At 42.8% G+C, this 25208-nt stretch overlaps 1 protein-coding gene across 1 annotated transcript; it reads left to right on the top strand.

Annotated features, from left to right (window-relative positions):
- Positions 1–965: 965 nt before the first annotated feature.
- LMNB1 (lamin B1) lies at positions 966–23783 on the top strand. The gene is made up of 11 exons (XM_058827824.1): positions 966–1419; positions 10016–10172; positions 10972–11097; positions 12094–12264; positions 13666–13791; positions 16317–16537; positions 17763–17988; positions 19974–20078; positions 20482–20601; positions 21304–21417; positions 22591–23783. The coding sequence occupies exons 1-11, from the start codon at positions 1070–1072 to the stop codon at positions 22630–22632; spliced, it is 1758 nt and encodes a 585-aa protein (XP_058683807.1). The 5' UTR covers positions 966–1069; the 3' UTR covers positions 22633–23783.
- Positions 23784–25208: the final 1425 nt, after the last annotated feature.

Below are 25208 nucleotides of genomic sequence, written 5' to 3'. Positions count from 1 at the left end.
TGGCCAGGTGGCCAAGAGGCCGATGGCCCCTGGGCTGTGGCAGCCGTGGGGCAGCAGCAGGAGCAGGGCAGTGCCCGTCCCTGTGCTGCCACTGCTGAGGCCACACCTCGAGTGCCGTGTCCAGCTCTGGGCCCCTCAGCACAGGGAATGGAGGGGCTGCAGAGTGCCCAGAGAAGGGAATGGAGCTGGAGCCCCAGGAGGGGCTGAGGGAGCTGGGAAAGGGGCTGAGCCTGGAGAAAAGGAGGCTCAGGGGGCCCTTCTGGCTCTGCACAAGTCCCTGCCAGGAGGGGACAGCCGGGGGGTCGGGCTCTGCTCCCAGGGAACAAGGGCAAGAGGAAATGAAGCTGCGCCGGCGGGGGTGGGAGTTAGGTTGAACATCAGCAGAAATTTCTTCATAGAACGGGCTGCTCAGGGACGTACTGGAGTTACCACCCCCGGAGGCGCTTAAGGAAAGCCTAAACGCGGCGCTCAGTGCCATGCTCTTGTTGTCAGGGTGGTGGTCCGGGCATACCCTAGGCTCGATCATCCCCGCCTGATTTATCCCGTGGTTTTGTAATTTATGGGCACACCGCAAACAAGTGCATCTCCCCGGGACCGCCCGGCCAGGCGAGGGGCGCTGCGGGGAGCCCGTGCGGGGACCCCCGGGCGCGGCGGCGGGAGGGGACGCGGGGTCCGGGTCCCTTTGTCCGGGGCCATGGGCGGGAACGGGGGGCGGGAATAAGGGGCGGGAACGCGCGCGGGGCGTGGGCGCGGTCGGGGGGGCGTGGCCTTAGTGGCGCGCCCGCCGGCCGTTGGCGGGTTTTGAATTTAGCCCGCGGCAGAAGGCGGGTCGCAATTGGCTGGCGCGCGGTCACGTGGGCGGGAGGGCCGCGAGCGCGGTCCGGCTGGGCGGGCGCGCGGCCATATTGGATCGGTGCGGAGCCGGCGGAGGAGGAGGAGGAGGCGGCGGCGGCGGCGGCGGCGGTGGTGGTGGTGGTGGTGGTGGTGGTGGTAGTCGGTCCGTCCGTGCGTCCGCCTGTCCGTCGGTCCCCGCCCGGTCCCGCCAGTGTATCCCCCCCGCCCGCGCTCCATGGCCGACCCCATGCCGCGGACCCGCGGCCCCGCCGTCGCCGCCGCGATGCCGCAGAGCCCGACGCGCATCTCCCGCCTGCAGGAGAAGGAGGAGCTGCGGCAGCTGAACGACCGGCTGGCCGTGTACATCGACAAGGTGCGGAGCCTGGAGACGGAGAACAGCGCGCTGCAGCTGCAGGTGACCCAGCGGGAAGAGGTGCGGGGCCGCGAGGTCACCGGGCTGAAGGCGATCTACGAGGCGGAGCTGGCGGACGCGCGGCGGGCGCTGGACGACACGGCGCGGGAGCGCGCCAAGCTGCAGATCGAGCTGGGCAAGCTGCGCGCCGAGCACGAGCAGCTGCTGGGCAGGTGGGCAGCGGGGAGAGGCCCGGGAAGCGGCCGTGGGATGAGGGGATGGAGACGGGGATGCGGGCGGAGCGGCGGCCCAGGCAGCCGCGGTGCGCGCCCTGCGCTGCCGCCCGCCCGTCCCGCGGGGGCTGCGCGGCCGGGAATGAATGAGGGAAGGAGTGAGGGAAAGAGTGAGGGAATGAATGAGGCACGGGCAGCGCTGCCGCCGCTCCGCCCCGGCGGGAAGCGCCGGCCCCGAGCGCCGCCCCCGCCGGCTGCCGGAGCCCCGGTCCCCGCAGCATCCGCGGCCCGTCCCGGGTGCCATCGGGCTGGCTCCGAACCGTGCGGACGGAAAAAGGTCTGGTTGGATATTAGGCAGAAATTCCTCACTGTGCGGGTGGTGAGGCGCTAGAACAGGTTCTACAGGGAGGCTGGCGCTTAAAAAATGAGGTGAAGTGCTCTGATTGCTGCCCGCAGTAAGAGAGACCTTGGAGCGCTTTCTGTAAGGAAAGGAGGCTGGAGAGAGGTTTTTGGCAAGGGCCCGGAATGATAGGACAAGGTGGGAATGGCTTTGCACTGAAGAAGGGCAGGTTTACATGGGATATTGGGAAGAAATCCTTGGCTGTTAGAGAGGTGAGGCCCTGGAACAGGTTGCCCAGGAGGTTGTGGATGCCCTGTCCCTGGAAGTGTTCCAGGCCAGGCTTGATGGAGCTCTGAACGATCTGCTGTAGTCAGTGGCATCCCTGCCTCCGGCTGAGGACTTGGGACCAGACGGGCTTTAGAGTCCATTCCAGTCCTTGAACATTCTGTGATTCCATGAGTGTTCACTGCTCCCTGCACGGACAGGATGCTGTCCTTAAGGCTCAGGCTGCTTCGGAGTGAAAAACAGAGCTTTTCTGAAACAGATTAACTTCATTATATTACATTACTCACTAGGTAATACATGGAGTGTACTTAGAACCAAAGAGAACTGTAATTTCTGTGCACCTTTCTGGATGTTCAGGTGTTACAAAAAGTAGAATTTGTGGCCACACATCCCTCAGCTTGACGGCTTTAGGGCACAGTGCCAAGATCCCTGCTCTTGCAGTGAACTGATTTTGAGACACTAGATTTTGCTTCTTAAGCATTCAACTCCATTCAGTTGTTTATTTGGTTCCTTGTTTGTGTTTACCTTCAATTTGATTTCTGTCATTGCTGAAGTTTTAGCCATTCATCCTTTAGTCTTGGAATCACAAGGTGTGTCAATACTGGGAGGGGAAGAAACGTCCAGAGTTGTTATTCTTCCTCTGCTAATGTGTCTTCAATGGCCTCTCAACCCTGATTTTTCGTGATGAAAAAGATACTTCATGTCTCCAGCGTCTGCAGACCGCTCTGATATCTTTTGGACTCTGTTATTTAAAAAAACTAAAACTGTGAGCTTCTAATTAGTGAGACTGGTTGCTTGAGGTTACCTCTTGGTGCCTTATGAAGGTCTTAAATCAAAGTGGTCATTGACAGTGATAGGGAAAGCCAGGTGTAGCTGCAGACAGGCACCAACATTACTTGACTCGAAGGTCAGGCCAGGAATTTCCATCTCTTAGTGATTCTATTGAGGAAGACACACCCTTGTGTCAGCTTCTCACCAGACTTCATGTGTGGGGTTGGGATCTAAATGCAGCCTGTAGTGGATTCCCTTTTTGTGGCTGGAACCAGGGCGTTAGTAATGTGGACATGGACATCTGCATATTCTGTCTTGCATTTTCCTGTGATGGGATACTTGGCAGAAACCTGATGTTTTGCTGGGGGCAGGGTGTTGATTGCCAATAACTCTTGGATGGTTTAGTAAAACACTTGATGCTGTTTGAGGCTCCTGGATTCCACCTGTTTGTGGCTCTTTGGTGCCAGACCTCACGATGGGCATGCAGTTTCTTAGTCCTCTTTGAGTGTTGTTAAGATGGATATCTCTGGGATATCTAAGCTTATCTGTAATTCTACTTGCAAAGTCTTAAAAAGGAGCAAAGGGGTTTTTCACTTGAACTGGAGCACACTCCCCCATGGCTTCTTAAAGCTTTTAAGTCACATTATAACCTGGCAAAAAATACTCTTAGAAACACTTCTCACAAGTGTGCATAGGAGTACTGTGAAGGTTTACAAGGTAAGATGAGAATGTGTGCTCTCAACAGAATTTTCCTTGCCCTCTCTGAAAGCTGAACTGCAGTGTGATCTATGTGCTGGCTTTAGTTTAAATGTATATAGTAGTTTGCATCCAGCAGAGCCACTTGGGGAAAGAAAAAAGAAGAAAATAAAATAAAAAAAAAAAGAGTTTCCTGGCATGTTTGGTTTCTGTGGTTTAGGTATTCTGGTAGCCATGTCATAACACTCAAATTAGTGTTCCTTGCAGAGCCAGTGGAGATAAATGTGAGGAGAAATGGCTCTCAAGGTGTTCTGGGTTTGTGGAGGGAGAAAAGATGATTTTCCACTTAGTTATCTGAAGCTGGGCAATATAATTCATGGTTTAGCTGGCTTTTTGTATTTTTTGAATATTTTTGCAGGTGTTATTCTTGTGCAACTCTGCTTTCTCGGCATCCTTAATTGCTTGATTCATTTTATTCCAGTCATCTTACAGTCACTCTTCGAGTTCCACATCAAGTTCATGCTTCTAGTTACTCTCCAAGTGCTGTAGGACTTCTTTTATTTCTTTAGAAAAATTAAAGATCAGGTCACCTATCACTACATATAGTTGGATTTGCTGACTTTAGTGCCATCTACATGGTGTGATGCGCCAAAAAGCTTGCTCTGTTCATACTTCTAATCCCTCAAGAGAAATTTTATTTGTTTCTTCAGCTGATGCTCCTATATATAGCAGACTTGTTGCATGCTCTCCTTCTAGAGTGCTTGCCAATGCAGTGGGTTCTGCTGTAGCTGAATAGGAAGGTTTCCCTTGATACTTCAAATCTCTAAAGTACTAGGGGGGAAAACAAGTGAGGCTGAAGAAAACCAGCTTCCCTATTTCTGTTCTGGGGAGGGGGTGGGAAAGTGATACTCCTTGTTGTGTAAGTAGGAAGCTTGTGATGGACAGAATGGAGATCAGGGGGAAAAAAAAAATCTCTGTATTTCAAGACTTGGGGGGAAAAAAAAACCCCACGTAATTTGAGTTTAGGTGTATGGAATTCTTAGAGGGCTCTCGGGAGGTGGAGAAGGGGTAGATCTCTCTTCGTAGCTGGAGAAAGAATTGAGAGACCATAGCAATTTCACAGTATTTCCAGTTTATTTTCTCATTAGTGATTAGGCAAGACTTTCCTGTATGCTTAGCCATTGGTGGTGGCTGTTGCAGAGACTCTACTTCTGTCCTTCAAATAAATAGTCTAGTTAATTGTGGCTCCTACAATTTTGCAGTCAAGAGCTGTGGAAGACACCAGCAGTAGCTCCACGGAAAAAAATGTCTGAGCATGTTGATTTCCAGCTGCTGGGCTTGCTGGTGAACAATAAAGGTGAAAGGAGGTAGTGGGATCACAAAGTCTCAAAATGTGTGATGATACAATTAGCAACAAATTGTTTTGTTAATTATTAATGAAATTGTTAAATTATCCTGTTATTTTTAGGTAGAGTGCATGCACTTCCTACAGCAGAGCAGCGTTGCCTTGGCTGGGAGTTCAGATTGCTGCAAATTCCATATTTCTTGAGAAAAGGGTTAAATAGACAAGGCACACAAATCAGTGGAAGATGTGATCCTCGGGCAGGTCATAATGCCATCATTTAAGCAGCAGGTCCCAATTGCTCCAGCACATCCTGCAAGACTGGAGAAAGCTGCTTTTGAGGGGAAATGTGTCATGGGTTCATCATTTCCCCAAGTGCACACCAGGGAGAACTGCTGAGCTGAGATGGTTGGGGGGAAAAAGCATCCTGTGTCACTGGGGCAGTCGTCTTGACAAGGGTGCACATTGTCAAGTTTGGCACAGCTGTGTCACCAAGTCCTGCTGAACAAGGGCTGCTCAGAAAGCCAAGGCTGGCTGTTGTGTTGTGTGGCTCTGCTGGGGGGTCAGGTTTCAGCATAGTTTTCCACTGGTGGAAGTGGTTTCCAAGATGAAGAAAATTTATTTCCAGGGATGTTTGTGATGGGGGGTTAATTAAAGCGTACGGCAGGTCAAAAATCCCCGGCTGGACTTGTCCACGTTCTGGTTGGTCGTGTGAGGAAATTGTGTTCTTTGGGAGGCATAAGCTGGTATTAACACTAGTTCATTTAGGAAACCCATTGTTTACATTTGTCTTTGGCAGGCTGAGGTTTCACTGTGGCTCTTTGCCAGTGCTGCGGGACATCTGCTCTCCTGGAAGAGGAGACAACATGATTAAAGTAACTTTGAAGGAAATTGTATGTTTTACTGGAGAAGTTGGTAAAGGACTTAATCTTCCTTTATTATCTTCAGGTGTTTTGTAGAGTGCAAGCATTAATAGCAAATGTAATTGTGGCAAGGAACTAGACTTTAATTTTAAATATCAAATAGATAATTTGTCTGTTTGTCTGGCTTTAAATCTCCAATTGGCCTTCCTTCCCATCTGCACTCTGAAGTACCTTTCTGCACTGAGATTAGGCAGTAAAATAAATATTAGGAGCAGCTTCCCATCAGTCTGTGCCTTGAATTATGGGCAAGTGTGTGGCACTCTGCAGCTGAGCAACTGCGCAGAGCCATGTGGTCTTGGTGCAGGCAAAGATGTGACACCTGTTCCAGGGTTTTCCAGGGTGCATATGTGCTGTGAGGAGCTGGGCAGGAACTGTGGAAAGGAAGCTGATTTTAAATTTTTTGAGGCATGTTTTTGTTACTGTAGGTGATCTTGAAAAGCGAGGCAAAGGTTGGAGTCTGGGGAGCTCCAGAGCTTTAATCTGAAATATGTCGCTGTTTTGATGTGTACCATAGAGCACCCAGAGGAGGAAGGGGTGGGGTGATTAACTTGTTGCAAAATAGTTCAAGCCACTGAAATATAAGAATTTGTATTCTCAAGTAAGCAGGTCTTCTGTGCAGTGTAGGACACAAATGCTTGGGCGCAAATATGTGAACATGTAATGATGACAGGGCAGTGGTTTGATATGTGCTTATGTGTGTAGGTTCTGCTTAGAAATGGGGTTACAGTCATGGGATTCACACAGATGACCATGAACTTCAGGCTGGATTTGTGACTTTTCAAGCAGGGTCACAGCAGAGCAGTATGTGACCAGAGATGGTGTGTTGGTGTTGGTTTCAAACACTTTAATAAATAAATTTTAAATAAAATGGGTGACATGAGACAAGTTGAAACCAGATTACAGATATTTATTTACAGGACAGCCAAACTCATCCAATTACTCTTGTTTTCATGTTGAACTCCATTCCAAAATTTGAATGCTCTTAGCTGCCTTATTTTAAGGCACTTTCTTGCAAAATACAGCCTTAGCATTTTGTCTGCCATAGGGGAAGAATGTGGGAAACTGACTGCTAGCTAAATAAAGCATAGAAAATTCGTGACTGTAGTTGGGGTTTCTTTTATTATTTTCATATTTCTCTACAACTGGAGTAGAAAACCAGCCCACTACGCAGTAAACGTAATTTTATATGGGTCTAAATATAGGTTGCATTATCAGGAATTACAACACCTGTGTATCTATGTCATGACTTGGCAGAAAGCCAGTGATGTTCTAGGAGAGTTTGATTAATGTTGGTAATGCTTAGCTTTGTGATCAGACGCTTAAGTAGGGGCAGAAAAGAGTGGGTGAGGTGTGGGAGGTGAGAAGAATCTGTTGTAGGGTGGTGGTAATCCTGCACTCGGTCAGTTTCAAAGGAAATTTTGAATTATACCTCCCAAGGTCTGGCTGCTGACTGCTTGCCTTGTGTTAAGTGTGTGGTTTGTCTGGCTCCAGATGGTCAGCTCAGCTTATTGAACAGCTAGAAAATGATTTCTTTGGGGTTTTTTGGTTTTGTTGGGTGTTCGTTTTCCTGGAGGTTTTTTTTGGGTGGGTTGTTTTTTTTTTTGTGTTGTTTTTTTGCTTGTTTGTTGGGGGATTTTTTAGGGGTGGTTTTGTTGTTGCTGGTTTTTGGGTTGGGGTTGTTGGGTTTTTTTTCTGGTGGTGGTGGTTTATTTTTGTTTGTTTGGGTTTTTTTTGTTGGGTTTTTTTTGAGGTTTTGTTTTTTGTATAGCTTTTCTGTTAACTTAGCAAGAAGTATAAGGAGATTATGGGAAATTCTAGGTTGTTGTTTAACAATTCCACGGATAAGAAGATCCACGCTCTTTGAAGTCAAAAGAGAGAAAGCCAAGCTGCTTCTTTGAAAAAGATGCAAGTCAGCAATTACTTCTTTGCTTTTGTTTTTCCTTTCATGAGTCAAACTACTTAAAAAGGAGTGCAATTCTAGGTAACTTTTGAACACTGCAACAGGAAGGTGTTTGAGGTTTTTTCACTTGCTGTATTCAGATGTAGCTTTGGCTCTCTGGGGAGGAAGAAGCCAGCTATTGTCAAGAGGCTGGAGCTCTTCCTGGTGAAAATTAGTGTGTGTTAGGCTGAAGTATGTGTTGTATACATTAGTGTTTGTTTTTATAAATCACAGAGGCTTTTCTGATCTTCCCCTCCTTTCCTGTCTTCCCTTTAGGGCTGGGATGACACTGCTCAGTTGCTGAGATTTCATCTGGCTTTCAGTGTTTGAAGTGTGGAGCTCCAGTTTCTGTTTTCTCTCTGAGAATGTGCTCAGCTGAGCTGTCTCAGACAGCTCATGACACTAACAACTAATAGTGCTTAATTTTAATTCTCCACCCACCCACCCACCACCCCCCTGCTGTGGCTTTTGTTGCATTAAATTATAGTGTGGCTTCACAGACAGCCTTGCTGCAAACAAGCCAGAAAGGGCTGATCTAACTGGTTAATACTTTTTGTGGTACAGGTACCACATTGGGTTTTAATCATGTTGCTGTTGCTAGTCCATTTTATATACTCTTTTTTTCTCTGCTGCTGCATGGCAAGCATGCTGCTCTCAGCTGCCTTCCAGTGTATAAATGTATTAAAAAGGTATTTGCATTCAAAGAATTTAAAATACAAATAGTTTTAAGGTGTCCACACGCTTTGGAAAGTGGCATATTTTGGGGAATCTCCCTGTTTCAAAGTCCAGGATAATTTGGGGCAGACTAAGGAGCAGCACGCTGTCTGTAGCTCTGCAACATTTTTCATTTCAGGGTGGGCTTGGTTTCAGCATGGGAGAAGGAGTTTCTTCTGCACACCTTCCTTGCATGCTGAAGTTCCAACAGGCCTGGGTGGAAGAGGAGGGACAGGACAGAACCTCTAGGAAATAATGGGGAGAGCTGGAAGCAGGAGTATCCAAACCCTAAGTCCCGTGGTTTTGTCCGAGCTGCGGGTACAGCTGTGGATCCGAGAAGTGAAATGCCACGAAGGGATTGGGGAGTGCTGTGGAGGAGGAAGCAGCTGAGTGCAGAAGAGAGTGTTTTTGTGTGTCTCAGGGGCTCCCAGCCTGCCCCGTGGTGCAGGAGGAGGGGGGGGAGCAGGTGCTAATCCCATGGGATCGGGATTAGCGAGCGTTAAGTCTGTTGCGTAAAGCCTGCCATGTGGTGTGGCTGTGGTGCTGAAACCCCCAGACGTGCATTCCATCCCTGCACCCCTCTGTGTGCACCTGCCTCTCCCCCGAGCATGACAAGTGCAGGTAACCTTGGGAATTAAAGGATCTTTTAAAACTGAGGGTCTCTCCTTTTAAAATTCTGTCGATTTTGCCATAGGTCTCCTTTTGCCAAGAAGCGTTGCTGTTGTGTCTTATAAACTGTACAGTGGTTAGAAAGTAGTGGATGTATTCTGGGTCTATCTTTATCCAATTTCATCATCAAAATCATCTCAGCATTATGTTGTTAATTCTGCCCTTTTTTCTTCTTTTCTTTTTTTCCTAACATCTGAAAGGAAAAGCATGAAAACTGAAGGGGGATATGCCGGCTGTGGTGTTATTAAGCCTAAATCGGTCCATTCCTTTAAAAAGTTCGTAGCTCAGTTAAAACCATCAAGGAGTTCTGCATGCTACTGCCTTGGTATACAAATTTGGATATCCCAGGCAGAAAAAGAATGGAACTCCAAGGCTGAAGAATTTGTTACAGATTTAATGAATGCTTGTGTCATCTAAGGACAAGAAACATTTTGATTCATTCACCGGTTTCCTTTCTCCCGCTTTTGATAGTAGCCTGTTACAACATCATTTGTGGATAATAAACCTGTGTTTATGAGACATTACTTTTTTTCCCATTTCATTTCTCTGTTTGAATATGCTGGTTTAGGAAATTAACACCTACAAAATGTGTGACTGCTTGTCTAGACATAAAAACTAGTTTGAAGGTAATTTGAAAATCTTCTGTGCTTGCCCTCATAAAGAAATCACATCACTGCTGCACCAGTGTAATTTCTGTGAGGGCAGATATTGTTGTATAGACAGGATTTGGGTCTGTTTCCTCAGGTCTGTGGAACTTTGCCATTTTTGAAGGGTGCTGCAAAGCACAGTAAATTTAACTAACACAAGATGTTTTTGACAGGTGTTTCTCAAGTTTGATATTCAGATTGCTTTATTAGTCAGCAGTCAATGGGCATTTCTAGGTTTTTCTTGCAACCACTTTTTCTGGTTTGTTCCAGCTACGCAAAAAAGGAATCCGACCTCAGTGGAGCCCAGGTCAAACTTCGTGAGTTTGAAGCAGCCCTGAATTCTAAAGAAGCTGCACTGGCCACAGCCCTTGGTGATAAGAAAAGTCTGGAGGGAGACATTGAAGATTTAAAAGATCAAATTAGAGAGGTGAGAAGAAGAAGAAACATCAATTAACCATCAATTTCTGTTAGCCAGTTGAGGTGGTTTTCTGTATTATGAGCTGCCAGTCTGAGAAAATATAACTTTGTAACCAAAAAAAAAAAAAAAGTCATCTGGTCATAGCTAGAACAAATAGTGATCAATTTTCACCACTAGAAGCAGTTTCTGAGTTACTGTTGAGTTTTATTAATAAGATGAATGGTGAAAGAAACAGCTCATAAAACTGCAGATGCTGAAGTTGCAAGGGATACTTAGGGAGAAGAAAGCGGGTCAAGACTCAGAGTACACTTGACACTTTTCAGAAGTGTTTTGGGGGGCAGATTGACTTCACAAGAACAGATAATATCAAGTAACAGTTTCTCTCTGCCCTCCTTTTGGTTCTGCTTGTGGTTCTCCCTGTTCTGGTGGAACAAGGAGGAGGAAAAACTCTTGTCCTAGTTTTGTTAGCCTTTTGATTTGTGATCTTGAGCAGCACCAACTCAAGAGGATGGGTTGTGGAGAACAGGAAACTGGTGTTCTTCATGTATTAGAAATTGATTTGTAAAGAAAATTATTAAGTAGCAATTTTAATGCCAGTTACTAATGTGAAATATATAGAACTCACTTGTATAAGCAGCTGCAAAGGTGTATGTTTGTGATAGGCAATATTACAGGGGTAAGTATTGGGGTTTGATTGTGAAGTTATACCTTAATGTGTAGTTAAGCTGTGGTTCTGTGAGGCTCTGGCCATTCTTTGAGCGTGAGTTCTGCTGCATAATTGTTGTTTTGATTCTTTTGTTTCTTAAAGCTTGAAGCTTCTTTAGCTGCTGCCAAGGAACAGCTTATAAACGAAACTTTGCAGAAGGTGGATCTTGAAAACCGTTGTCAGAGCCTCATTGAGGACCTGGAATTCCGTAAAAATATGTATGAGGAGGTAAATTTAGTCTCAAAAATTAACATTTTTAAGGGCAAGAAGACTGGGAGGTCATTTGAGAATAGGAAAATAATTTGGGTTGGGAGGTTTCTCTGCAAGCTGTCTGAACTCCTACTCAGAGTAGGGTTTACCTCTGTTCTACTGTGGGGATTTATAACTTCCTTTTTCTAGGAAAAAAATATTTTAATTCTGAATTAGTGTGGTAAAATAACTTCATGTGTCATGTTTCATCTTAAATTCTGATCATGGTATGCAATGCACATGTCTTTTTTTATTAATGAGAAAGTAGGTTAGTAACTTCCCACATAATCACATTATAAGAAATAAAGTGGAGGGAGACTCAAGCAGGTGCTCTGGACCTGCAGTGTCAAATCTTTCTAATAGGATGCTTTTGAATAATGGAAACAAAAGTGGATGAATAGTTGTCTTTTAGAACTTTTTCTTGCCACCCTCCCTTTCATCTGTGGCATTTGAGGCTTTCCAGGAGGAACCTTAGGGCAGTAAGAAATGTACTTGACCATACTGTCTTTTGTTCCATGTGTGCTTTTTCTTGCTTGGAGTATTTTCAGTTTTGTTTCATGTTGTTGGAATCCCTTTCTTTCCAGAGAAAGCACAGGCAAGCACACAAGTAAATGGGCAAAGTGGGGTGACTGTTATAAAACAGTAGTTAGATTTTGTTGAAGCACAGAAGATACCTCAAGAAAGGAAAGATAGAAATTTTAGAAATTTTATTTTAGGAATAAAAATCCAATGGTGCTGGGGTGTATTTGTTGAAAGTCCAGACAACTCTCAGAAAAAAAATGTTGATGGTATCCTAGCTCTTATTTTAATGAGTGGTTACTGCAAAATAAGACTGGGGAGACTGTTTCTGCTAAGAGTTTCATGTCAAAGTAATCTGATACCAGAACCTGCACTACTCTCCACTCAGCAGGATAGTCTTCTGAAATTCTTGTCCTGTCTTCACTGGGTGTTACCATGTTTCTCTGGTTCTCACAGGAAATCAATGAGACCAGAAGGAAGCACGAAACTCGCCTGGTGGAGGTTGATTCTGGGCGTCAGATTGAATATGAGCACAAGCTGGCCCAGGCCCTCCACGAAATCAGAGAGCAGCACGATGCACAAGTGAAGCTGTACAAAGAGGAGCTCGAGGAGACTTACCATTCCAAAGTGAGAACATGTTTTCACACAGCTGCTCTACGTGCTTTGTTTTTGTTTTGCTTAATAGCATAATTGCTGGCAGCTCAGAGGGTTTATTAGGGAGCTGGGTTTGAAATTAGCGTGCGTTTGAGTGCGAATTCGCATTTTCACGTCTCACTTTGGGAGCAGGTTTGATCCTCATCAAGTGCAATAGCAGAAGGGGAGGAAGCACTGTGTGAAGGTGATCTGAGGGGAAAAGTGATTAATGCTGGGATTCCTGTGAATTTAAGGGAAGTTCTTGTGTTGTTAAGCATGATACTGAGCAATGATCAATAAAGTGCCCCATGTTTTGTGTAAAAATTCATAATAGGACTTGCTGAGAAGACAGCAGATAGTCCTCTAACCCTGTACAAAACATGGGGAAGTTTTACAATGCCCAGTAACTTCTGGTTTTTACTCATCTAGGCAGAAAGCTGAAATCAGTTATACTTCATCATTTCCTTCCTCTGCTGTTATTCAGTATTTATGTCAGGAGGCACCCTGGTGTCTCAACTGAACCTGGTTTCTGTGGCTGTACTTGTTGCAGTTAGTATTTTTTTAAAAGCAGAGTGGGATGTTACAGCAGAAAAGTTCATACAAATTGAATTAATTAGCATCAGTTTTGGTCTTTTGAGCCTGCTTGTCTCCAGACCTTCAATCTGGCCTGGAAAAGATTGTTTAAAATACAAGCTAGCCAAAAATGCAACCTCTCATTGCTTTCTTGGTCATTCTCATCAGGTATACTTTACTGTGTTTTTGGAAACTTAGTTAAAAAAAAATAATTGGATTGCTTTGCATCATCATCATCATCATCAAGTTCAGTAAATCTATGGTGCAGCTCAAGTGTGTGTGGTAGTATTCAGCAGGAATGATTTAGTTACTTTATAAGAGTAACTTTCATTATTTAATTATTTATATTCATTATTTCATTATTTATATTCATAATTCTTTATTCATGATTGAAGAGATGGGATGAGGCAGTAGTGGCTTAGGGCACTGGTACTGATACCAGTCTTTTCTTATATTGCCTGAAAGTTAACAAGTTTGCCTCTTTTTAGAGAATTAGTACTTTCAGTTCAGCTTCTTCAGTGTAAGTGTGTTAAATGAAATTAGGCCAGCATGAAAGCTGAACTTAGTTCAATCTCAGTAATGTGTACAAGGGAAAGTTTTAATCCTAAAGTAAATATTCAGAGAATTGGAATTCCAGGCAGGGCAATCCAACGTGGCAACCGAGGCACCACATTTTAGCCCTAAACAAAGAAAAGTTTCACTCTGTTGGAGCTGCAGAGAGGAACTCAGTGGCTTAGCCGTGCCTGTGGGTTTTTGGTGATTCATTCCTTCTTCTGGTGAAAGTTACTTTGAAACTGATGTCTTCACTTGGGTGCCCTGCAGCTGGAGAGTGCCAGGCTGTCCTCGGAGATGAGCAGCTCTGCAGCCAACACCATCAGGGAGCAGCTGAATGAGAGCCGCATGCGCATCGACAGCCTGTCCTCCCACATCACCAGCCTCCAGAAAGAGGTAACCAGCTGTGCCTCCTTGGTCCTGCTACTTACAGCTGTTGATTTTTGTGTTAAAGGGCTTTTCTTTCCGTTGTACTCGTTGGGTTTTGTGTTAAAGGTCTGTCTTTCCCTTAAGTTGTAAGTATGTTCAGCGTCACGACTGGAGTCTGTCTTCTCTCCTACTGCTTTGTGCTTTTTAAAATCCCTTAAGGTCTCCTTTTGGCAAACTCTATTTTCTTTTTCATTATGTAGTGTTCTGCTATAGAGCAAGTCTTTGAAACAGGGTACTGTTAACTGCCTTTGGTGAAAATTTTTGTGGATAGATGAGGCGATTTTAGACAAATGTATATTAACTGTTCACGACACTTTGAGCAGTCCAGTAGTGACTGGCCCAGCCTAGTGTACAATTCTACAAAGACACATTCAAAGCCAGAACTGGAATTTGCAGACTCTTTTCATCCTAGATCCGGTTTACCTCTAGACATCTTGAAAAAACCAAACCTGATGACGTGATCTTGCCCAGATTGGGAATGTGAGGCTGAGTGAAAACATCAAGTAACTGTGCTTGAACATCTGTAGGGCAGGATCTTGAGCAGGAGCTGGTTGTTCCTAGATCACAAAGGGCATAGATCACACCCAGAGAAGTATGACACGATGTATGACAAGTGGTATCTTCAGTAGTAGCCTGTCTGTAACATTGTGGGCACTGCAGTGGGAAATCCTGCGTGAAAATGAGGAGAGTTAGGAGTTGGTTCTGCAGTTATCTTTTGTAACTCACTTGAAAACCAACAAAATATTTACACTTTTTTAGGATTATAAAGTACTAGTAGTGTTTGATCCTTTCTGTGATACATTTTGAATTTTATTCCTCCTTTACCATAGACTTTCGTAGGACATCAAAATTCTGTGTATTTTGAGTAAAAAATATAAATGCAGGGGACATTATTTCCTAATTTTCCAAATAAATTGGCAGCTACTAGTAAGAGTCTTCCTAGTTTTCCTTTTATCTAGTCAAGTTAGTTTCTGGAAAAGATCAGGTGATAAAATGAACGTGTATGAGGTTCCACAGGAATTGGATGGAAAGTTCTGGCCACTTAGATCTTATTTCTGCCTTTAGATTACCATCATTTGGGGGTTCAGAGTCAATAGGTTTTTTAAGTTAATTGTCTCTTCTATTACTTCAGGAGCAACAGCTTGGTTGAGAGGACTTGCTTCTGGACTGGCAGAAGTGTTTGTTGCTAACTTCAGGGCAATCAACTTCAGGAAAAATCACCTTCTGTCATTTTGACAGTGATTTTCCACCAAAGAAACCATTTTGGCTGTGATTTTGGGGTGGGTTTTCTTTGGTAGCATTAGTGAAGTCAGCCAGTACATTTTTGTCTTCCACTTTACTAGCACTAAGTTAAGCTTTATTTTCTTGGAAATCTCTTCTCTCTGGTGCTGGTCTGGCTTGAGCAGCCAGCACTGAGCTCTGTAGTAGGCTTCACTGTGATCTCTCATGTGACACAAAACTCCATTTATTAAATTCCTTATCTGACTCTCAGCATGGACAACCAGTTACACTGGTCCCTTGTGTCAGACATGTAGACTCCCTTCTCTCTCTTGTCTCTGGAATATGTGGTGACTTCCTAAATTTGGGTGCATGCATAGCAAACTTCGTGATTATGGGACATTGGATTCTGTGTCTGCCCATTAATTAAAAAAAATAAGAACAATTAAATTTCAAGGGGCTGTGAAACAGAAGAAAGCATGTTTATGGAAAGTAAACCCTAAAGCTGACATCATTTTGGGCTTTCTTTGATAAGCATTCCATTCTGGTGGTACAATTTTAAGATCTGCTGGCTTGATGGAATTTTTGAGGCAGGAGACAAATCAGATTTCTCCAAGGAATGCTTATCAGCACACTCTGAGCAAGCCTTGGAGGCTCCAAGGGTAGACAGACAGGTTTTCACTGACAGCAACCCCTGTTCCTTTAGGGGAGCTGCCTCCCAGAATTCAGGATTAATTAGGATTCAGCACCAAGGCGAAGCACAAAGCAGGCATCTGGAAACTAGAGAGCACTTTAACACCTCCAGGGGTGGTGACTCTTCCACCTGCCTCCCTGGGCTGCCCATTCCAATATCTAACCACCCTTTTTGGTGAAGAAATCTGTCCCAATGTCCAGCCTAAACCTGCTCTGGTGCAGTTTAAGACTGTGTTCCTGTGTCTTGTCTGGCGTGTGTTAAACAGTTAAACTCTTAAGCTCAGTTTTTCTTTCTCAAGTAAATTCAAGTACAGTAGCATGTTTTCATACTTCAGAAAAACGGAGCAAAGAAGTTGTTTTTCCAAGGATGTTGCAGGTTTCACTGGAATTTGAGGTGTTTCCATTTCCAGTAGGTGAGGTGGAGAGCAGGAGGTTGAATATGGGTGAGTTTGAACTCAGAAATAGGGGAGGACGTAACTTCAGTGTTCTGAATTCCGTATTGCCTGAAGAGCAGAGCACGTGGAGGCTTGGGTGGGCTTCCCTTTGCACCATCATTGATCTTTTCCATGCTTTTTCTCTAGTCTAGAGCGTGGCAGGACAGAGCACAGGAGCTGGAGAGCAGCCTGGCCCAGGAGCAGGAAAACTGCCGCAAAACGCTGGCAGAGAAGGAGAAGGAAATTGCAGAGATAAGAAATCAGATGCAGGAGCAGCTGACAGACTACGAGCAACTCCTGGATGTGAAACTGGCACTTGACATGGAGATCAATGCATACCGGAAATTGCTGGAGGGTGAAGAGGAGAGGTAGGGAAGGACATGGCAACAAGGTGGTGTCTCTGTTATCTCTGTGCTTTACTTGTCTTTTCCTCTGTTAAAAAAGCAGTTTTTAGTGGTGCTTGGCTGCTTTCCAAGGCACTGGTTTTGCCCCCTCCTGTCTGACACAGTTCTAAGTCACTGTGAGACCACCCTGGTTATCAGACCAGCTCTCAAAACAAAAAATACCTGTTTTTTTATTGTTTTTTTTGGTTAAGGTCCAGCACAGAAGAAGTAATGAATTTTCATTTGTATGACTGTTTGATGCCATATTAATTTTCTTTGAGATCAATTGCAGGGTTAATTAATTGTTACTCAAATTCCTTTTAAGTGCAGAATAATTGTAACAAAGTCATTATGATTGCCCAGCTCATCAACTAGCTGAGTTTTCCACATCTAGCCTCAGATTTCTTCCAATACCGAGAATTTTCACCTCTGTCACATCTGTAATTTAAAGCAGTTTGATTCTTCACAGTATTCTGAGCCGCTCACTGCTGATTCCTCTCACCTGTGGGGATGAAACAGCCAAAGGTTTTATGCCACTGTGTTTTTGCATTAATTTCCCACAGTAGCTTAAGTCTCCCTAGGGTTTTTCTTTCCTTGTAGTCCTTAACAAAAGCACAGAAATGTTTTTATGCTCTTAATGTAGTAGTCCATCAGTATTCTGTGCTTCTGGAACATTAATCAGCTGTTTAACAATGTTTTATTCACCTCTTAAGTACTTAAGCCTTCACTTCTTCATGTAACATGCTTTTTTTTACTGTGTTGCTGTATAAATCTATGGGAAGAAGAGGAGATGGAAGAAAGTTTATTTAAAAAAAAAAAAGGTGGGAAAAGTAAAACCAAATCAACGGAATCATTAGGGCTGGGAAAGATTTGAGTCCAGCTGTTGACTGCCATGGTCAGCACTTAAACCGCGTCCCCAAGTGCCACATCCACGTGTGTTTCCAACACATACAGGGATGGTGATTCCACCACTTCCCTGGACAAAGCCTGACTGCCTCTTCAGTGAAGAAATTCCTGCTGATACCCAGTGTACACCATCCCTGCCCCAGCTTGAGCCGTCTGTCCTCTCCCTCTGTCCCGCGTTCCCTGCCAGCAGAGCGCCGCTTCACCCTCTCACCCCGGGGAGCTGTGGAGAGCAAGGAGGTTCCTCCCTGAGCCTCCTTTTCTCTGATGTGAAGTTGCTGTGTGTTTCCTCCCTTCCCCACGCCAGGCTGAAGCTGTCCCCCAGCCCCTCCTCCCGGGTGACCGTCTCGCGGGCCTCATCCAGCCGCAGTGTGCGCATGGCCGGCGGCAAGAGGAAGAGGATCGACGTGGAGGAGTCGGAAGCCAGCAGCAGCGTGACCATTTCCCACTCTGCCTCTGCCACGGGGAACGTGTCCATCGAGGAGATAGACGTGGATGGGAAGTTCATCCGCTTGAAGAACACCTCTGAGCAGGTTTGGAAGTGCCCCGTGTGTGTCACGAGTCGAGGTGCGAGGGCGTCCTCAGCGCCCTAGCAGCAGCTCCCGGGTTTTGTGTTGATCCCGGAGCTCATGGCATGAAGGGACTGCAGTGTCTCAAAGCAAGCTTTCACACTCTGTTCTGGATTGATGGTGGCTTTTCCCCAAAGGTTTTCAGTGGTTTTGTTTTTACTGCAAGGTGGCCCATCCAACCAAACATTACCTCGCACTTCTGCGTTCTGCCTTGTAAAACTTTACAGATGACATTGTCCCTGATAAGAAATACTGCAAGCAGACAAAAAGGGTGCTTTAGAAGCCTTTACAGCACTTTCTCTGCCTTAAAAAAGCCCAAAATAAAATACACAGGCGCAGTATAAAGGTCTAGATGAAATTAACTGCTGATGTCCCTTGTATCTGCATAGACCTTTCCTAAATCGTAGTTTTTCTTCTTCCTTGGCTGCACCCACAATTTTATGAGCCCTCAGTTCCCATGCCAAAGCCACTGTTGCAGTGACTACTGAGGTAATTTGATTCTGTGAATAGGTTGCAATTTATACTGGGAGGGTGCACGTATCTGCACGTATGAAGAACCCTTTGATAAATAATAATCACAACTTCTCCTTATCTTGCTCTCAAAATGATGCTGTTACACACAGCACATTTCCCTCCTTTATCTTCACTAAAAGGCAGCATGTCATGATGATTTAGCTGACAAAGACTGGCCTGGTTCCAAGTGTCCCAGTCCCCTCCAATCATCGAGGATGTGGGCAGGTTCCTCCAGACAGTGATAATGTGGGTTGTAATTACCTGTAATTGCCACACCTGGGAAGAGATGGTTTCATTCAGTGAATTCAAGAAACCTTGACAATTCTCTTGGTCTAGACACTTCAGTGTGTAGATGACTCAATTCCAAGTCAAAAACTATTTCTAGTGAGTCAGAACCTGACTTTTTTTTTTTTTTCTTTTTTCAGGGATTTTTTTGAGCTTCACCCCTGCCACTCACATACTTGTTTACCACATAGATTTTCCCCACACCTCTTATTTAATTTACCTACACATTCATTGTTTCATAAGGAAGGAGAAGCATCAGTTTTGTTCCCAGTAACCATGGGTGGTTCATGTTTTTAGCACTTTTCCAGGGGGTCTAGATTTGAGCAACTCCCTGTAGTGCAATGTGATAAACTGTACATGGAATATTCTCAAGTGTCTTGACAGTTTATATAAAAAAATAGATTTAAAAAAAAAATTATTAAATCCTCTCTAATTATGGTATGTTTTGGTGCAATGATAATCTGAATGTCAGCATCCATTGAAATATATAAGATGTTTTATTTTTGATAATTTAAACTGGCAGTGGCAACTACTGAGTGATCAGAAGCTATGTTGGTGGGAGAGTTTAAAATATTCTTACTCTTGTTTTGAATTTTAAAAATACCTACTCTAGTTTTGAAGCAGTCATTCTGTAAAGATGACTTTGTATATGATTTGTTAATGCTTTTCAAGTAACTGGTAGGAAAAAAAAAATATAGGGAGTATGTGGTGGCAGGTGTGAATATGTAAAAATATTTCAAGAATACTAACAGCAGTATTTTGTTTTCTAGGAAGCCTGCTTGCCATTCTGTGCTTCAAAAAACCATAAATATTTGTAAGGGGATTTTAATATTTAATATATATTACTAATATGTGCTTCTCTGGACAAAGCGATAACAAAACTGGTGCAAATCATAAACATTAGTTAACATCAGAACTCAAAAGCAGGATTTATTAAAGTTTAACTTCAAATAAGAGGTAAGATAAACTTACCTAAAATTATTCTAATTCCATGCTGAAGATCAAGTGATAATAAACCCTTTCACTGAAGGTTTTATGTGTGCCACAGCCTTAAAGATAAAACACACTACATGAATAGCAGAAAATGAATGCTGGTGGAATTTTTTTTTTTAATTATTATTATTTTCTTTTTTTCCTCTCCCTTTTCTTAGGATCAACCTATGGGAAGCTGGGAGATGATCCGAAAAATAGGAGACACTTCTGCAAGTTACAGATATACCTCAAGATATGTACTAAAGGCAGGCCAGACTGTTACAGTAAGTTGTCACATTTCAGGTGCTCCAGAAATGGACTTCAGGCCAACTTCTGTGGGTCAGAAAGGCACAAGGTTTTTTTACACGCTCAGGAAATAATCACCTGTGCTTGTGCTGGGCATGCCTTGTGTCAATTGCTGGGACAATTAATACAGGGAGATGTTTTTCAGGTCTTTCTGTGTGAAGCAGTATTTTCAGCACTGAAAGTTTTACGTCATGTTACATATTCTAAAGTCCCTGCATTAAAAACAGGTGTGTTTTATTGTAGAAAACTTGGGAAGATACTTGGTTTACTTCACTGGGAGAGATCCACGGCGTCACTTAAATGGAATTAACTGAACCAGTAGTTTGGAAATGCGGTAAGACTGGCAAAAAAAAAACGTTCCTGTGTGACTTCTCTTGTCAGATCTGGGCTGCAAATGCTGGAGTAACTGCGAGCCCTCCCACTGACCTCATCTGGAAGAACCAGAATTCCTGGGGCACCGGTGAAGATGTGAAAGTTGTGCTGAAAAATTCTCAGGGAGAGGTAAAGCACCTCAGATCTGTGTGAGCTTTCTCTGTGGTGGCATCACCTACAAAGATGCAGGTTAGGGCTCCACACAGGAATGCACTGCAGGTGTTTGGTAAAGTTTCCTCCTTTTGGAGAATTGCTGTTGTTTAGAAATGCCTCTACTGAAGCCTGTGATTCTTTTACTCTGTATTGAGTCTAAATCAAAGTAAATTTACTTGTTCAGGCCCTTCCATCGTGGCAGGAGCTGGGCAGTGCCTTAGAACACACTTTGAAAAGAAAGTTTTGGTAAACTCTTCAGTGATTTGTCTTCTAAATTAGTTTTCCTTAAGTCTGGGTGCTTATGAGGAGTGAGGGATGTTACAGTGAAATCCACATGAAGCAGTGAGGGGTTAATTCAGGTGAGGGGTGATTTAAAGCTTGGTTTGTGGGGGACAGTTACTGTGACATGCTGCAGCTGAAAGAAAATACACAAATATATATGGAAAGAGCAGATTTTGGAAGAACCTGATGAGTGTTTTGTCAGGAACACTCCTTTTTATCATTAAGAGATTCAAAACTAAGCTGTTTATGCTCAGCAATACCTGAAAAGTATAAAAACAAAATTAATAGCTTCCCCAGCAGCCAGAACTTTAATTTCTCAAAGTCTTAGGCAGGTGAGTGGGAGATTTATTTTTTTATTATTTTTTTAAGAGTTCAGATCTTAAAAATGTCTTGCAGGAGGTTGCTCAGAGAAGCACTGTGTTCAAAACAACAGCACGTAAAGGGGAAGATGAGGAGGTTGAGGAAGAAGCAGCTGAAGCTCTGGATGAGGAAGACATTTACCGCCAGCAGGTATTTTCTAAGAGTTAACAGGGTTATTTGCATTGAGAAAGTGGAGATGTGAGTAATGAATTCTTTTAAAAAAAAGAAAAGATCAAGTGTGGATTTTTTTTTGTTGTTGTATTTTTGGTTTTTTGTTTTGTTTTTTTTTTTTAACAGTAATCAATGAAAGCATGGAGCTGTCTTACTGAAACCAGTGTAAAAATACTGCCTTAATATATCCTCTTGCAGAGAAATACACTTCTTTTCCAAAGTTTAAAGATATGGGGATTTTTTTTTCCCTTAAACTCTTTTCCTAATAAGATTCCTCACCCATGCCAATTGCTTGTAGTTAAGTTTGGCTTAAGCAGGTAAATTTACTGAAAGTTTTGAGAATTTAAATCTCTTTTTATCGCTGATGGAAAAAATCATGTTAGTCTCTTCTGTTCACATATTTTCTCTGACAGAGAAAATTAGAGATTTTAAAACTCTTTGAGAGAAAATGTCCCTGGCATGCTGAAAAAATGAAATTCTGAAGACCAAAAAAAAAAAAGGGCTGTGCTGGAAATCAGAGATGTTAGATTTCTTATATGAAACTTTTATATGGTGCTTGTATATGCTCCCTGATTCAAATATGGCAAATATGGTACCTGTCCTTTATTATTCCTCAACAGGAAAGGACAAGGTAGCATTCTTTTAATTCCAGGGTGAAACAGGTTGTATAGCTTTGCTGACACTTGTTTGCACCATGCCAGGGCAGCAATTTCATATTTGAAATATAATATAATACAAATAATATAATATAAATAATATATCGTAATATAGTATATATCATAATGTTGTTGCAAATCCCTCCTAACATAACGAAATGTACCATAATGTAATATATCATAATATAATATGTATTATATGTAAAATTAAAATTTATATATTTATTAAAATTATATATATATAAAAGCACAGTAGTTTCTTTTGAGTAGGAAAGCATTTTGCTGCTAGGGTGATTTTTTGGGGTGGTGGTTTTTTTTGTTAATTTGTTTTATTTTTGTTTTGGGGTTTTTTTTGTGGATTTTGTTTTGGCTTTTTTTGGGTTTGGTTTTGTTTGTTTGTCTGTTTAGTGGCGGGGGGATCATGGTTTTCTTGTGGGGGGAGTTTTTTGGTTTGGTTTCTTTTTTGGTTTTAAATGGTTCTCCCTGCTCACAACAGGCAGAGCAAAGGGCATCCAACAGAAGCTGTGTGGTCATGTGAAATTCCAGCCCCTCCAGGCTCCTCCAGCCGTGGTAATCCCTGCCTGCAGAACAGAGCCTTCTGAGAAGCACAAACGTCATTTTCCTGTCTGTGAATTTTCAAAAGCTGCGAGTCTGATGGCCTTAAATTTCCTCTGCCACTGAAGAAAAAATAAAATAAATATAAATTAAAAAAAAATAAAAATAACCACACAAAAAACCCACAAAAGTAGAAGGAAGGTTTGTCACAAGCATCTCAACTTCCTGGCAGGACGTGAGCTGGTGGCTCCTGACGGGGAGAACTGAGAGTTGATGCTCCTTTCTCTCTCAGATTTATACGCCAGTCTCTCTTCATTGAAACCTTGCTGGAGTAGGAATATTCCAGTGTGTTTTGGGGATCGATTTTTTTTAGATTATACCACTCTAGACTAGTTGCTACGACCTCTTTGTATTTTAGGTGCTGTTGGGGATTGGTTTAGAGTTCTTAATTCTGGAAGAGGATTCATGTTACACCTTGTAGTTGTGGTGTTAAGATAGTGTTACCAGCTTAAATTTTCTTAATGTGTTTTTTTCTAACAAATTAGAAAGCTGTTTCAATATGGATTGCCTTACTTGTTTACAATTTTTAGTAACAAAACAAAGTCTCTAGAGGTCTAGTCTACATTTGTATGGGAAACAGTTGTAATTTTGCCAATGTTGAAAGTTTTTCTGTCCTTTTCACATTATTCTGATGTCTGGAAAACATTTGAATAAAGTACCTCTGCAGAAGAGTAAAGTCTTTGGAATTTGTTTCTTCCTAGAACTGAGCTGAAAGTTGAATGAGTATCAAATCCTTGAAATTGATGGGCTTTGAAGCTGAAGAAACATCCATTAAAGGGAACAGTGGCATTTGAGATGCAAAGATTTCTTCTGAATAATGGCTGATACTGCTTCACATTTGGAAAATTAATTCTCTTGAGCTTTATTCACACTCTGTTGCCTTTGTGCTCATCTTTGCTCATGGTTCTGTTCTTACTGGACTGACTTTATTGCACCTTGCAAGTACCAGGCTAAGCAGTTTGAGCAAGCAAGAGAGATTTAGAAGTGGTGTAAAATAATTACCTTTTGACATAGCCTGAATGTATTGTTTTAAATGCATGGCCAGAATTTTGGAAACTGATTGGATTTTTTTTTTTTTTTTTAATTGACTGGATGTTTTGGGTTGTGGGGTTTTGTGTTTTTTTTTCATGGCAAAATTAAGACTTTTTTTACATGTCTTTCATCTTGGATGAGTCCTTTTCTGGTGACCAATGCGATGGCATTTCAACCACGTGCCAGCAGAAGTGAAAGGGGGGATTGATGGACAAATTCTTAAGTTATGGTAGCAGCCTTCCTGCAAGATCAAATTCCTGTTTATTTGTTCCTATTTATTCCTATTTATTTTATTTGTAGAGCCTGTTCTTCGATGACAATGGGAGAAATACAAATACTAGAATAACTTTTCTTTTTTTTTCCTTTGCTGTGGCAGGAATTCCTGTAAATTAGCAGAGGGAAGTTTTGGGAAGCACAACTGTGAAACATCCTGCCACAAGGTGGAGGTCTTGTTTTGCTTGTCTTTTTTTTAACACTTGTTCCTTAACAACCCAGCACTTCCTGCAAGTTCCATAACTTGATTATCATTGCTGCTGGAATTAGGTACAAATTGCATCCTCCTGCAGGTGAAAACTCTTTAGCAATTTAGTGCTTGTAGCTGGATAAACACTTCACCAGAAATGTTTCTGCTCCAATGCACTCATTCCTCTGAAAAACAGATTAGGAATTTAGGGAATAAGTGGTTTGACCTGTGCAGCAAACCTCTGAACTGCATTCTTTGTTTGCAGTGTTCATTATAAAAACCCCAGTGTAGTCAAAACTGGTGTAAATTAGTTTGTGGTGGTGTTGACAGCAGTTTTGGGCTAAAGTTTGTTTTTTGATTTGGATTTCCTTGTCCATGATTTACATATGTACATCACATTTGTCCAAGCAGACAGCAAAACATGGGCAGAGAAATTAATGTGTAGATTCTGATCAACAGACGCTAATTATTAATTTTCTCCTATAAATGATTCAATTTTAAATGCTGATCTTAGTTTAAAATTTTTTTCCATGAAAATTTGTCTTATCAGTGTATCATTTTGGTACTAATTTGGGGGTTTCTGGATTGAAAAGGATGGTTTTTATCTGTAAAACACTGTATTTCATATTCATAATGCACTGCAAACAGTATCTCTACTTCAGGTTTAAAAAAATATGCTTTAACAGGAATGGCCATGTCATAATTATGAAGGATTTTTCTCCAGGCAAAGGAATCAAGTAGTTGATGGAGAATAAAAGCTTTTAAAGCCCCTGTCCCAAAGAGGACAACTGGTAATAATTGGTGATTTTTAGAAAGGCAGTGGAGACTGTATGGGATGGATGTAAACACTTATTTAGCCTTTCCTGGTCTGTGATGGTTGACATCAAGGAAATGCTCAGACACTTAATTATTTATAATACTCAACTAGCTCCATCACAGGTTCTATGGCAGAAGTTAGCTATTTTATCTCAGGTTTTTGCTTGGTGTGCATTTATTGCTCAGAG

This window comes from Poecile atricapillus, chromosome Z (assembly GCF_030490865.1).
Source record: "Poecile atricapillus isolate bPoeAtr1 chromosome Z, bPoeAtr1.hap1, whole genome shotgun sequence".
Taxonomy (NCBI): Eukaryota; Metazoa; Chordata; class Aves; order Passeriformes; family Paridae; genus Poecile; species Poecile atricapillus.
This window is presented reverse-complemented; position numbering and strand designations above follow the sequence as displayed.

What these genes read in the sequence shown, in the direction of transcription:
- LMNB1 (XM_058827824.1), top strand. Translation starts at nt 1,070, where the DNA reads ATGGCCGACCCCATGCCGCGGACCCGCGGCCCCGCCGTCGCCGCCGCG. An exon ending in AGGAGACTTACCATTCCAAA is followed by an intron (nt 12,265 to 13,665) that starts GTGAGAACATGT and finishes GGTGCCCTGCAG; the next exon opens with CTGGAGAGTGCCAGGCTGTC. An exon ending in TCACCAGCCTCCAGAAAGAG is followed by an intron (nt 13,792 to 16,316) that starts GTAACCAGCTGT and finishes CTTTTTCTCTAG; the next exon opens with TCTAGAGCGTGGCAGGACAG.